This window comes from Orbicella franksi, chromosome 11 (genome assembly GCF_964199315.1).
Source record: "Orbicella franksi chromosome 11, jaOrbFran1.1, whole genome shotgun sequence".
In the NCBI taxonomy this organism is placed as follows: Eukaryota; Metazoa; Cnidaria; class Anthozoa; order Scleractinia; family Merulinidae; genus Orbicella; species Orbicella franksi.
Genome location: NC_138155.1, coordinates 16550773 through 16565848, shown reverse-complemented (window position 1 = coordinate 16565848; position 15076 = coordinate 16550773). Strand labels below are relative to the sequence as shown.

The window sequence follows — 15076 nt, the reverse complement described above, 5'->3', positions numbered from 1 at the left end:
ATCGAATATTCAACAGTTGACAAAAAACGTGGGAGGGCTTGGAAAAGAACTTATGCCTTTCAAAATTATATCATATGATGTAATGATACCGATAAGATTTATATACATATTGGATCTTGTCTCTATAATGCAAAACACAGTGGATTTCTTGCTATTTACAGATCAAAACAGTGTAAAATTTAAGGGTGGTAAACCATAATTGAAGAAGGAGAATTGCCCCTTTTCTTGTTGAAACTTCCGGTTTCTCCACACAGTTCAGGATCTGCATTAACAGAGCATCGGGCCACAGCAGGGATATTAAACCAAGTAAGTAGAACCGAGTTTCTTTTATATCTGCAACTTTATTGTTTCTCTTTTCGTTTCATCTTTGTAACGTACTTTTCTTGGGCTGAGCAATTGCGTAAGTATTCGAACGTAATAGAAACTATTCAGCGAGCACGGTTTGTATTTAAATTTGTACATTTTTCGACGCTAGACAAAGACGCAAATGGAATGAAAATAGCAATATGCAGTATATGGTAGTGCATTGTTATGTAGCTTTTTCTTCGAACTGTTTCGGAAGTTAAACATCAAACTGAGCTAAATGAATCAAACTGGAACGGAAGATTCTGGGGCGTAAAGAGGATGTTCACCTTGGTCAGTGAAAACGAGATGAACGATCCCTTTAGTCGGTAAATATACAGAAGGATTTCATAACAACGGCTTTGTTCCTTGCTCCTGCTTTCTGGTGGAAACCGTGAATAAAACAAATTTAAAAAAAGAACGTCATCTGCAAGGCGAAATGAGTCATTGCGAATGAAAAGAGACTGTTCGCAATGCTGAATGTTCGCTCACAAAGTTACAAAGTTCCCTTAATTTAACTAATTTTATTGTAAATCTGAGATGTGTTAAATAATAGAAATTGCGAACTCGGTAGAGTGACAAACACATGGATATTCCGCATCAACTTAATAACTGCTTTGCATTTTCCCGTTCTTTTAATATGTGCTGTGAAGTGCGTATTTTCCCCATTACTCAACACATCAGGTGACAAAAAGTTTTATGTTACAGCTTAGCCATATCCATGTTGATAATCTACATCTATGTATTGCAAATGGCTTTGTCTTGCTAATTGATTCAGAAATAAAATTCACCGCTAAACCATTTGATGCGAAAGACTCTTATATCTCTCATGTTGCCACATTATTGAAAAAGCCAGAATTATTATGAAGACAGCCAGATATTATAAAACGGACAACTACACGCGGCTTTGAGTGTGTACCCCAAATTTTGTACTCGTCGAGAATTCATGTCAAGCTATTGCTGTTAAATTCTTTATTCAAATAATAATCCCCCGACAAACGTGGCATTCTCCACCAAAGGCGAGCCGGAAGATAGGAACTGGACTCTGGACTCTGAACTCTGGACTCACACTGTCGACTAAGTTAATCATAACCTTAATACAATAATTATAAATTAAGTTAAGTTTATGATGAAAATTTTAGATTTAAATTTTGAAATATTTTAAAATGTTAATATATCCTCTCTTGAATAAGGCTTCTAGCAAACATTACCGCCCATAATAAAACAGAAGGCGATCTAAAATGACCTAAGAAGACCATTTTAGTCAATGGATCTTTCATTTGTGTGCAATGTCATCCCCAGATATGAGATTGATTAACCTCATCCTAAGGGCTATCCCGCGCAAGACCCCCTGTCTGTATTTCTGCATCCCTCTGTACAACATTCGAAAATAAAAATAAATTCACCACATAAGAGTGAAATTTAAAAAATAATTTTTATTTGACAAAATAAATAATTTAATGTGGCTGGTTGCAAACAGGACAGTGATGGCGGAAATTTATGTTCCTGAGACTTCAGGTTGTATGGTGTGAAGTTTTATCAGTTTAAAACTACAGCCCTTCAGAACAAGTCGGCAAACACTTAGGTCGTGCAACAGAATTTTCTCAACTTCTAGGACGACTCTCCAAAAGACTTTTTAGCGGACTGAAGAAGCCTGATGTCTGTTTTGCCACCGGCAAGGCAAATGAAATGCCCACTTTTAACCGACCGGATCACCAGGTATGATACAACAAGGTGTATGTTTGTAAAAATAACATGAATGGAAACTGTTGCTAAACGTTTCCTCTTTGGGCGCATTTCTCAGTTTCAAGCAGACGCCTTTAGTGGTTAAAAAATAATTAAATAATGTGTCTCTGAAGGCACGTTAAGAATGCTGCAGGACACTTGCCTCAGGGGGCAGCCTTTTGCCTATGTGAACACTTCGTTTCGTGAACCAGTACATTCCGAGTGTATGGCAATTTTCATGCCTGACCTTGTTATAGAACTGAAAGTTGAAGAAGAAAATAAGTCAACTTGACCAGTTGAAATCTCCACCTTTTAATAATGGAATACGTTACCGTCTACCTCCTGCACGGGTGACTTTGAATTTACTTATTTTTTTTCTCTCACGCGGGAAAGAAAACTTCAGCCACTGCTTTGCTTAAAGACTCGCGACATTAGAAACCCAACTTAGGTTTTTAGCAGAAAATACCCTTTGTGCACGAAATTTCGTTATTATCACTGGCATGCTGCTTCGGTTCATAAGAAAACAAACTCGTTAGCAGATATTATCTTTGCAAAAGTGGCCTTTGGTTTTTATATTCTCAATAATGTCCAATCAACTTACTCTTTATCTTTCTTCGGATCACGCAGGTGCCAAACTCAATCAAACTATGGCGATTACTGATTTAAAATAACAGGCAGCCATTGGTTAAAGTTTCTTAACGTTTTCGGCAATTTACTTTTTTAATGAAGCTAGAGCTATTTTGGCAATTGCTTTGACGCAGCCCATCGTCAAACAGATGGCAGACACAGTGCAAACTCACATCTAATTAGTGAAACACTTAGTTCTTGTTTTTTTGTTCTAAATTTCCCCTCGGCTAAAGTTCAATCACTCGCGGTGCCTTATTAATCTTTCATCGTATCTATTTCGGGATAAGCACGCGGTGAAGCGGCTTCTTCTATCTGAGGAAGCGAATAATTTTAAAATTCAGGTGCTGTGAATTATGAAATTCTTACAAAATGCCGTATGAATTCAAGACCTCGACCAACAATATTGCCATGTTAGTTACTGTCAATTAGAGTTAAGCTTGATAGCACACACATTTCCAGCTCTTGTTATTTAGAAGCCAGAGTTTAGGGATTAAAAATATTCTTTATCAGGGCAATGGTAAAATTTGAGAACTCAAATTTCAAAAAAAAAATATATATATAAGCCACAGAATCAACTCATTAGTGTCATGCTCTAATATAGATTATTATCGGTTGATATTTTCTAGACATTTTAGCCGTGTATATTTTCACAACCTGATATGTGATTGGCTTGATAGATAATAATCGTTTCACTCACCTGTTCTGAGAACTAATTTGTTCAGTTTCCCAGAGCTGACGTTAAGAAACTGATCAAGGCATAGCTAAAGAATATTGTTAACTTTTTGAACGCGGATTTTGAAGCTATTTTTTGTCGGTAAGTGATATCGCAATCGGTAGCTGTCTTAAATGACGAACCCCAGTAAATCTCGAGGAAAATCTGGGTTTCTAGGCAGGTGCCCTCAGGCAAAATACAAGCCAGTGATTCAGCCATGTAGTTTTTCTCTACCAGAAGCGCCTTTTTTATCATGTAATATAGTATACTTAATTGTTTGCAAAGGGAAAAATGAGCGACGGTATAAACCTTTCTCGGTTTGGTAAAGGGAAGCGCCCCGACAAGTCAGGTAATTTCTATCAAAGATAACGGAATCATGGCCCATTTTATGTCTTGAAAAATGACCAAGCAAACCGTGGTTGAAAATGTGGAAAAGGGTGCTATTCGAAAACCTGAAAATATACAATTAATTTGCAAGCAGAAGCCTGTGTGTGACATGTTTAATATGAGACACAGGGGCCTGTGAAACAATCAATCCTTTTATACTATTTTGTTTTTATCAAAAGATGCAAACAACGTGACAATGATAAACCATTTCTAAGCAAACGCAAAATATTAATGTGTCTTTTTGTGGCTTTGAATTCTTGTTTAGCATTGTTTAGATTTTCCTAAGGTTTGGCGTAGTAGGTTACCAAGTTCAGTAGGTCTCATCGGCATGTCCAAACTCCTAAACGACTTGGCTTAGTCACAGTCCCTTCCCTACTTTTGAATGTCCTAGAAGAGTGTCACATTTGATATACAAAATGAACTAAACTTCATGATTTTGTTTTAGATATCCAACGTTTCGTCAAATTTTCCTCTGAAGTAAACATGAATAACAACAGCTCCCCTCCAAATTTGTCCAAGCATCGTAAGGATGGTCTCAAAGCGCTGTGCACTCTTCTTCCGGTTGCTATAGCCATAATTCTGACCAACGGAGTCGTCCTCACCCTAATTTCCAGAAGAAAAAGTCTTCGTACGAAATCCAATTACATGTTACTTAGTTTGGCGATTTGCGACTTCTTGACAGGAGCAATCAACATTCCCTGCTTTATTGTGTTTTCTTTCGAAGTTGTAACATCGGCTATGTTTAACAATTTTCAGTATATCCTACACACACTTTTGTCCGTATCAGCCGCTTATCACATACTGGTCATAACCGCCGAAAAGTACTTGGCGATTGTGAGACCACTAAGGCACTATTTGGTAACCAAGAAAAATGTGTTCAAAATTTTGCTGGGGATTTGGATGACATCAACACTTATTGCAGTCATTCCTGTCGTTTGGAATGAAAGCTCTTCTCGTCTTCTCTGTTATATCATTCATTCTGCAATTTGTCTTTTGGTTGTTTTCTTCATCCCATACGCATGTATGATTTATGCGTTCGCGGTCATGTTTAAAATGATCAGCAAGAGAGTGCGGCCACCCTTACGTAGTCAAAGATCAAGACTACAACATAAGAACATTACCGATCGAAAGTGTGTATTAATCTTTGCCATCATGGCAGCAATTTTTGCACTTTGCTGGTTCCCGTATTTTGCCATGATGTTGATAATTAACATTAACGATTATGTAAAGTCAGACACTTCCATATCGATAAGAAAAGCTACCGAAGCATTTGCCATTATTCGATATACGGTCTCTATCACAAATCCCTTGCTGTATACATATTTTAGACGCGACTTCTGGCTTGAAATACGAAATTTCCTTTTCAAAAGACGGTTTAGCGGATCCCCCGCGGCATCGAGACGAAAAATATTGTATTTCAAAAAGCGACCAAGGTCTGTCGACAACAACTTGAGATTGTCGCTCTCTTCAGACGCAAGATGGTCCAATATGGAAAATGATTTGTTTATAAATTCTAAAGAGCAAGTATTATTATTTATAACTTCTGTTTGAAACAATTGCCCGGGAACAAGATAACTGAGGATGCTAACTGCGAAATGTATGCATCAATGGAGAAAATCATAACCAAAGAAATAAGGATTAATGTTTGAGGAAATGATATACGGAATATACTTTAAGTCTGTTGTACAGTTATGAATCGGCTAAGAGTTAAAGGATGTCGTAGATCGTAACGATCATACGGAAAATAGCCGAAGGAATCGCAATAAACCTGGCTTAACGTGTGTAAGAAGAAGAAACAAGATCATAAACACAATAACAAGAAACTATAAAGAAGACCGAAGACCTAAAATCGAAGCGTCTGGCAAAGCGTTTCAGCAGAAAGTACTTTAACAGGCCTAAAAATTAAGTCTTCGGTTTTAGGTGTAAGGTCCTCGGTCTTCAGTCCTCGTTTTGTAGACACCTTCAACTGCAACGATCCGAGAACTGTTCGCATCGATTCAACGTCGGACTGCCAGATGTTTATACAACTTTTGACGCAAAATGTAACAATTATTTACCCCTGAAGATATGTAACAATCTTTAAACGTAAAGTGTAAAAATGTCTGTAACGCGAAATATAACAACGTAAAGTATAAAAACTCTTTTTATTCATATTATTATGAAGACCTGTGAAGACTAGCAAGTAGGCTGCGACCATTCTCAATTGTCTTGGTGGCTTGGGGAAGTTTTAAAACGTCTTGGCGCTTATCAACAGCAAAAACATTTAAACTGAACGGACTCTTGCTCCAATGCTGCCAAAAATGTACAATTGCGTTTTTTCTTTTGTACTCCACTCAGAATTGCAAGTAGATATTTAAACTTAATAATAGTAATCTAAAACTGAGCTTAGGATATAAGAGGCTTCACTGAGATCTCAGTCAAAACTCTTACTCCCTTCCCAATTTCGTGAGATTGTGGTTCCCCGACAAGTAAGTTTCCCAGAAGTTTTCTAGGTTTCTGTAGGATGAAGGAACTTAAGGGCAAGTATTTTCGCTTCCCCTGGGTGGGATACCAGTCCATCGCCTGTCAAGCACCTGCCACTGAGTTTCCCAATCGGTCAATAAATGAAATGGCACAGGGAGAGCAACGGGGAAAATGTGAAATGTACTTCTTTCCCCCCGTTTTTCAATGCGCGCCTTGTATCCCCAATCTCACATCTTTCCAAACGCGCCTGTACGTGAATGACACCAGAAGCTTGTGTGGAGGAGACAGAGGTTCTCACCAGCGTTTGACTGCTAGCACTGTTTTAACGGGATATATTTACCCAATGGGTGGAGAGAGAAACAGTGCGAGCAAAGCAAGACTATACAACACAATGCCGAACCACTGCTCTAACCTGGATTGCTTGAGCCTGAATGTCGAAGAAGCACAATATACTCCAATCCAATTCAATCAAATCCAAGGGTTGACTCATTGATCGAGATTGCGTTTTCGTTGCGTCTTTTGCGGGGAAAACACTTATTTAGGGTACTGCTTTGGGTATTTCCATAAACAACTAGCTACTTAGTTTACTGTTTCTTTAGGTACCTTTTCAAAGTAATTCGCTGAAAACGCAGTTTCATGTGAATAAGGTTAATAGTTTCTTTTCTGTTGCTCATGGCCCTCAGCCAACCAGCAATATCTATTTGTAACTGGTTCTTCTTAAGGATAAAATTCAACCTAAGCGCACTGTTTTTCTTCAGTTATGCCAAGGATAACTAGTCAGTAGCGAATCATGATCTAATAATCAGAGGAGATAGATCTAAAACTTCTATCGCATCAACTGGTCAATGGCTGCAAGGCTGTAGTCAGACCATATAATATATAAACAAGGAAACTTAAAATGAAAAAAAAAAATGATAAAATCTTCGAAAAATTAACGCGTCGTTACAGCCTTGCAGCCGGGTTGGAAATCGGGTAAGTTCTAATTCAAATTTTTCGTTGAGTGCGAAAATAATCAGTGTTATTAAACCTTGGAGAGGGATATGGGGAGTGGACAACGATGACCAGGTAAGTCAGATAACCACTTCCGGGATACCATAAAGAGACCCATCATTCAGAGCTAGATTAATTGCGGAATGGTTCTTTTTTTTTTCTAGATTTCGTTGCCTCAATTCGAGTTGTAACTGGAGTAAGTATGGATAACAACACCTCGTCTTCAGGTGTTCAACAGCAACCTAACTATGGTGTCAAAGCGTTATCCAAAGTTCTCCCTGTTGCCATAGCAATAACTTTGATTAACGGACTAGTGTTCGTCATTTTCTACAGAAGGAAAGCCCTCCGTACGACATCCAACTACTTACTCCTGAGTCTAGCGATATGTGACTTCTTGACAGGAACAATCAACATTCCATACTTCATTCTTTTCTCTTCCTATGTTGAACCACTAGCCACGTCAGCAATTTTTTTTTATGGTATGTATATCCTGCACAATCTTATGGCCGTATCAGCTGCTTATCACATACTCGCCATAACCGCGGAAAAGTATTTAGCAATTGTCAGACCACTCAGGCACTACTTGGTAACCAAGAAAACTGTGTGGAAAATTTTGGTGGGAATCTGGATCACGTCTGCGTTCATTGCTGTCATACCTATCTCTTGGAATGAAAGTAAATCAAAGGTTACGTGGTACATTATCCATGCCACATTGTGCATTGTCTTGGTATTCCTTGTCCCGTATACATTTATGATTTATGCATTCACGGCCATGTTCAAAGTGATTGTCAAGAGAAAACGGCCGTCAATTAATAGAAAATCATCAAGATTGCAACGGAAAAACATCAGTGACCAAAAATGTGTCTTAGTTTTTGCATTGATGGCGGCAATATTTGTAGTTTGTTGGCTGCCATACTTTAGTCTCGTGCTAGCAACGTACGTCAAACGTTCCCTGGAGCTCAAGTCAGGCAGTTCAGCATTAATGGAAAAAGCTGTCGAAGTAATCGTTATTATTCGATACATGACATCCATCACCAATCCTCTGCTCTACACGTTTTTTAAACGCGACTTCAGGCTGGCCTTACGAAAACGTCCCCTGAAAAATGGATCCACTACCATTCCATTAAGGAGCACATCGAAATAAATAAGTCAAATCTTCTTTTCTTAGTCGAAAAATTACACGGGTTCTACTGGCAGCAGAAAAGAATCACTGGTAATTAAGAAACTGCGATACACAAACGAGCACTGGGAACGACGTAAATGTACATGCATTTGACATAACTTCCACATAAGTACAAAGCGATCTGAACGGTATAAAAGAGCCTGTTACTAATCAGGGGAAGTGTAACATGTTGAAAAATGGCATCAGAGGCAAAGACATGAAAGAAACTGTCATTGCCTACGTCGACGACGATTGCAAAGTCTGATGATGACGATATGAAATAATTCGATGATGGTGATGATTATTTACTGTTGTATATATTGTTAGAAAACAGTACTAAGAAAATACGCACGCTGATTGGTTAAAAATCATGTTTCTGTAACTCGATGGAAACACAGAACTAGTACTAGTACGAGCTGTTGACGTAATGATAGCGCGAGCAAAGATAATTTACATTTTGATAATCAAAGTTAACAAGTTGTTTTCCTTTTCTTCGTCGCGGTGTTTTCTAAAAGAAATAGAAAATGTGTTTTCCGTGTTTCTATCGAGTTATAGAAACACTCGTGAAAGTTTGGGAGAACTCGAAAAAGCTGTGGAAACACGAGCCGCAGGTGTTCCCACAGCATCTCTTGTTCTCCCAAACTTCCACTCGTGTTTCTATAACTCCGTTGAAACACGGTACATGTTTTCTATTTCTCAATTAAATTATTTCGCAATACAAATATGTGATTACAAATGTTTACATAACAAGTAATCAGAGTGTGATATAACTGGAGCTTCGATTTTCAATGTTCATAGAAAAGTGGAAATGGAAGCACAAAATGTATATCGAATATTAGAGGCAAATACCTTCATGGCCGTTTGCACTAAGAACTGAAAAGGCTTTGTTCTAGCACAAGAGTTGTTTTTATTTTCTTTTTTGTGTTTATTTTACCTTTCAAAATCCAGGCTGCAACCTACACATTACATTGAGCATTAAACATTTTTTTACGCCCTGTATAGATAAGTTAAGGCAGGCTCCTGGTTAAGGTAAGGTAAGGTAAGGTAAGGTAAGGTAAGGTAAGGTAAGGTAAGGTAAGGTAAGGTAAGGTAAGGTAAGGTAAGGTAAGGTAAGGTAAGGTAAGGTAAGGTAAGGTAAGGTAAGGTAAGGTGAAGTGAGGTAAGGTGAGGTGAGGCGAGGCGAGGCGAGGCGAGGCGAGGCGAGGCGAGGCGAGGTGAGGTGAGGTGAGGTAAGGTAAGGTAAGGTTAAAGTAAGGTAAAATAAGGCAAGGTGAAGACTTAATTTGCAAAGGGTAAAACTTGAACAAGTCCGGTATAGCCCGTCCCTGTTACTTTATTTTTGTATTGTCCCTTCCTGTTTATCCATGATTACCTCTGGTATACTCTCTTTCTGTTTATTAATGAGTACCTCTGGTATACCCTCTTCCTGGAAATTTATGAGTAAGTCCTGTGTGGCCCCTTGCTGTTAATTCATGACTGAGACCTGTTGATCCGCCGGTACGTCTGGCATAGCTCCATCATAAAGACAAGCTATTTAATCCCGTCCTTGTAATTCTCTCTTGAACAACCCACCGAATGCTTATCGTATGGTTAACCGTATGCTTGTTGTATGTTTTATCTTTCTGCATAGACTTCATACTCGCACGACATTCTAAACCTTGAGATTGAATGTAGATTTGCCACGATTATCTTGAGCCGTGGAGTTGTTTGCTGTGTAATATTCTTTATTGAATCGTTTCAAACCTATGTTACAGTTTTATAAGTAATATAACAAATGAATTAATTATCATTAATCAATTTTCAAGTTCGTTTGCGTCTTTTTTGTTTATCACAGTCTTTTCTTGGACCGCTAGATGTTAATGCGCATTCTCCTCAGGTTGGTTAAGATGGATCTTTGATTCGTATCCCGTATCTGCTGTCTGGCTGTAGCTTGCCTGGCATCCTCTAGTGGACCGTCAAGTTTCTAATCAGTGAAATAGAAGTAGTCGCTTAGTTGGTATATTACGTAACATTTAAGGGATGCACTGATTCTTTAAGTATATAATTTGATTAAATCCATGTTCTAGTAACAACAACAAAAATAAACAATGACAACGAAAGTAACTGGGAAATTATAGAATTTAAATCCGTGAAATCAAGTCTGAATTTTACATTTCGAAGAATATACAATTCAAAAACCTGAATTAAATTTTAAAACGTTTAGAATATGGTAACGGAGATACTGTGTTTACTGTATTGGACTCCGCGGGGTGTACGGGTTTTGTTGCTTCCTTGTTTGAAAACATTTTAATTAACTGAATACAAGCGCTTACGAAGAATGCTTGGGAAGGGTGCCTTAATTAAGGAGAGTGGACCTGGCTGACCAATAGCTGTGCGGTTGCGTTCTTCACACTTTCGGAAAAAGGACAGTATGAAATGAATCTGGAGCACACTCCCGAGTTAAGACCAAGAAAATTTCTTTGCCAACCATTCCAAACAATATCGATTGAAAAAGATGAACAATCAAACCGACAGTCAAAAGTTTTCCTAATAGAACATGAATATAACACAACCAACCTAATTTAGCAGTTATAAAGGTTTATCTAAGTTAAGCAAGGTCACTAATTCTGGGACCTATGAGGCTAACCTAGGCCCCTGCGCCATGTGGTGCTTTAAACTGCTGTAATACGAACGGTACAATAATATGATCGTTAAGTCAATAAAGCTGGATTTTATTGTTCTACAACCAGTCTCCGCTCTAGATATTTTGCTCATAGGAAATCATTTTCAGTCTTTGCTTTCACCAACTCTACTACTGTACTACTATACTAAAACTACAAGCCGCGATTCTTCCTTAGGATACCCGTAACGAAACCGATGCCAAGGCTAGAATTTTATGATAACTTTGAAGATGAATGAGACCCCGTCAACACTACGCCCGAAAATTTGAAAACACAACTTTATTTTTACAGTTAGGCCTATCGTTTACACTAATCGGTCACGAAGACGTTCTTCAAACTGGAGGAATAGACCTTTTCAGCTTGGGAGGTTTGTTGCCCCATTTCAGACCATGTGATGATATTCTTGAAAATTTTGCTTTCAAATTTTAAAATAGTTGCGTATATATATGAATGAATAATTTTTAGATGGATTGAAGAACAATTCTCTAGAGAATACCACGTGGTCTGTAATGGGAAAACAAACGGCCCAAGCTAAAATGGTCTATTTGAAAACGCCGGCGATGCATTTTAGTCTGTCAGGGGGCTTTTTGAAAACGACGGCGCCACGATAATCATGTGATTTTCCTGCTCGAGTATTCCTCAAACACAAATCCAAAATGAGCAGTGGTTGTTGTGTTTTCAAATTTCTCCGGCGTAGTGTGGACAGAAAACATTTGACGCGTTTTCAGAGCGAATACGCCGTTTTCAAATTTCTCCGGCTTAATGTTGACGAGGCCTAAATTAAGGATAGGAGAAATTACATGTTTCAAAACGAACGCACTGCACTGCACTGAAAAAGCAATTTCTTTGAACAGGCACCGCCCGAACTAACTTTCGCTGTTATCGGCTGTTCTGCAATGGTGTATCTTTATTTATTGATGTTTCACTGACATATTTCAAATTTCGCAAATTCTTAGCCTTGAGAATTGTTTTCATGGAGATTGAAGGCGTTTATTAAGTTTGCCTCCCAGTGGCAGCGTGCTTTTATACATAAAAGTGAACAAATTACTAAAGTGAACAAAGTTTGATTTGCAAGTGCAGCGAGAGAAAATAAAAATTTTAATGGTCTGGCAGTTTTTAAAGGTAAAATAAAATAAAATCACGCAGCTTTTAATTCTACTCCTTATCGCCTCTGTTGCCGTGATTTAACAGTCGAGAACGCATGTGGTTGACGAGGAGTGCTTTCCGTTACTCGAATACCGAATTCTTGTCGCTTTCGATCCAGACCTTTCGTTGTCTCTCAAAATCGTACCAAGCCAAACTCAGTAATTTTGGACTGTAAATCAGATCCAAAAGTAAGTTTTCTTGTCGAGAAAGACCGTTTCAAAGAACGAATGCTAGGTAACTACAAGACTTTTGAATTGGCATCTATTGGATTAGCTTATACACATGTAATTCAAGTATGATGGGCCTAAAATCAAGATTATTAACGACTTGGCGTCGTAAACAGCATGAACTCTTTCCTCCCTACCTGTTTTGTAATAAAAGAACGTTTACGTCCACAAATCATGGAACCTGGGCCACATCGTAGTCGTTGTCCGCGAGTTGGGCGCAATATAAGAATCGCACAAATCATAACCAACACAGTCACCTTGGTTACTTTGTTCATGCTTTTTCGACTTAAAAAATAAATGTAAAAGGGGAGAAGAGAAACGCTCGACTTCTTTGTCAAATATTCTAGTTAAATAAGGAAACTTTCCCTTGTGAGCTCTCTTTATACAGGAGCGATTTGGTATTGCCTTACTGGTCTAAATTTTGGAAATCAATTAATTTCTACTATGCGAAATATTAAAAAAGATGAATGACTGTTAATTGCGTCGCCTTTTAGAAGTTCTTTAGAACAGGAATGAATTACTATTACACTTTTCATAGCACACTTTAACGGCAGCAGAGCCACTGGTAGTTAGGAGCAATTAGCCGTTTTGTCCTGCATTGATAACACGGCAACTAATTTATTTGTTTAATTAACTTAACACAGGAAAGTCTTCTCAATTTCCTGTTCTCCTTACTAAATGCGCTGGTGCTATTGTAAGGCAAACAATTAAAAGGTATACGCAGAACCTACCTGGTTTTGACGTGTGATTGGTGGCTGATATTAGCACAAACCTTCAATAACATTAGCTATTATCTTTTAAAAGTTTCGGTAAGTTTCATGATTAATCATTGCGGAGATTACGATTTATTTTCTTACGTAAAATTCAATATAACGTCGAGAAGAGATATTGGCATTTATCTTTCAGTTGTTGCATGAGGCTTTTGTTTCTTCAAAGTCTATTGAAAAGCTTCAGGACGTTGCCAAACTTCCACTGAAATTACCTCATTTTTTTCAGTTTTCTCTGTGGGGAAGATGTTCGACGAGGTAAAGGGTTTATACAGTAAATTAAATTCGTTCAGATTCCGACAACGAGGCCTAAATAAATATAATTTGCTGTCAAACTAACGCCTGCCTCTAGAGGCAAAAGGTGTTATTTTGCTTAACGTTATTTTATTACAATATTAATAAGATATTCCAACCGAACAATATTAAATGTGAACTTCCCTTTAACAGAGTAGGAAATTTTAATAAGATGAAGTTCATCTCTAAACCGTATTAAGTTTTCTGCCAATACAATAATAACGACAGTACGTAGTACACTACCCTCGAGCTACTGAATTGTCATCGTTTCTAAAAGACACGTTCTCCTCTTTGCGAAAGATTATTTTCCTGGAGCCTAAAAACATCAACATAAAGATCAAGACTCAAAGGAAAAAAGGACAAGATAAAAACTTGATCACTTTTATATTCCTTTTGCTTCAAACGTTGGAAGAAAATGCTTTGCTAAGGTCATTCTAAAAGAAAAAGAAAGTAAAATGAACGATTAAAATTTTGAATTTATAAATAATGCATTAAATTCGATAGGTGATATATATCGTCAAAGAATACGGATATCAAAGGTTGTCAACTGTCTTTTACTACGCATTCATTACATGTTCCCGCCAAACGATAAGCCGGCGAGCGAATATCAACCTATTGTTTAATTTACGTGGATAGAATAGTCGGTAAAATGGAAGCAATTAACAAACATCTCTTTAATCTAAAATGAAGATGAATTTGAGTTAATTTCCTGTTCTAAATGCCTACCTGTCAAGACAGAGAGTTCATAAAGATCGAATTAAAAGTAAAATGAAAGACTTGAAATGTTAATATTACTTTTACCAGCCGTATTTCATTCAGAATGGCCTAGAGAAATTTTGGTGCCACAAGAAGTATTAAAATTAGTACAGAGCGATTGATTATTGGTCTATTTAACGTGTATGACTAAATGATTGAATTAAAATTATAATTGTATGGGTGAGTAGAAATCACAATTACTGTAATAGAAAGCATTTACGTTTTTCTAAGGAAAATGTAAACATAAGAAATTGTAGTTATTATTGGCGGCAACCTTCTCTTGCAAAGGAAATTGAATGTTTCATATAAAGTGCTTCACGAGCACATGTCTGAAGAACAGTGCATACAGAGAAAAAAACAAGAAATAGATGTTCACAATATTTCTAGATAAGAACAAGCATTGTGAGGGCTGAACGATTATTTTAATCGTGAGATAGATGCCGTATCATCCGTCGGTCCTATTCTTTCCTGACAGTTTGAAGATATCAAAATTTATGACCTTACTAGACGAACTCTGGCTTTCGTTTTGCAACCATCAATTTCATCTTTACATGAAAGGCATGGTTCTTAAGCCAGCTAATCTACTGTAAATTCATTTTATTAAACGGATTTTGATATTATGCCGCAGGAATGCTTAAAAAGGGTGTTGTCAGTGTTTGCATTAGTAGCTAATCTCACGAAGCCCCGCTCTATATCTCCTTCAATGTTAACTTTCTATACAGTGGCCGCTATAAGTTTTGTCACGAGGCAGATCTGTATTTCACACGGCCGGTGTCGTAACTGTTTTTAGTCCAGTTTTCAATCAATGTGATTTTACA

General features: G+C 37.6%; 3 protein-coding genes across 3 annotated transcripts in view; all 3 read left to right on the top strand.

Moving 5' to 3' along the window:
* LOC145503133 (uncharacterized) overlaps positions 1 to 15076 on the top strand; it is a 403728-nt gene that overhangs the window by 351549 nt on the left and 37103 nt on the right. The window lies entirely within an intron of this gene.
* On the top strand, positions 43 to 10510 carry LOC145502975 (histamine H2 receptor-like). Its single transcript, XM_081482394.1, has 2 exons — positions 43 to 306; positions 7411 to 10510. Exon 2 carries the CDS (start codon positions 7449 to 7451, stop codon positions 8388 to 8390), a length of 942 nt encoding a protein of 313 aa, XP_081338520.1. The 5' UTR covers positions 43 to 306; positions 7411 to 7448; the 3' UTR covers positions 8391 to 10510.
* LOC145502974 (histamine H2 receptor-like) lies at positions 3386 to 7436 on the top strand. Its single transcript, XM_081482393.1, has one exon. It carries the CDS (start codon positions 4277 to 4279, stop codon positions 5342 to 5344), a length of 1068 nt encoding a protein of 355 aa, XP_081338519.1. The 5' UTR covers positions 3386 to 4276; the 3' UTR covers positions 5345 to 7436.

Coding starts and splice junctions, on each gene's coding strand:
- LOC145502975 (XM_081482394.1), top strand. CDS start 7,449: ATGGATAACAACACCTCGTCTTCAGGTGTTCAACAGCAACCTAACTAT.
- LOC145502974 (XM_081482393.1), top strand. CDS start 4,277: ATGAATAACAACAGCTCCCCTCCAAATTTGTCCAAGCATCGTAAGGAT.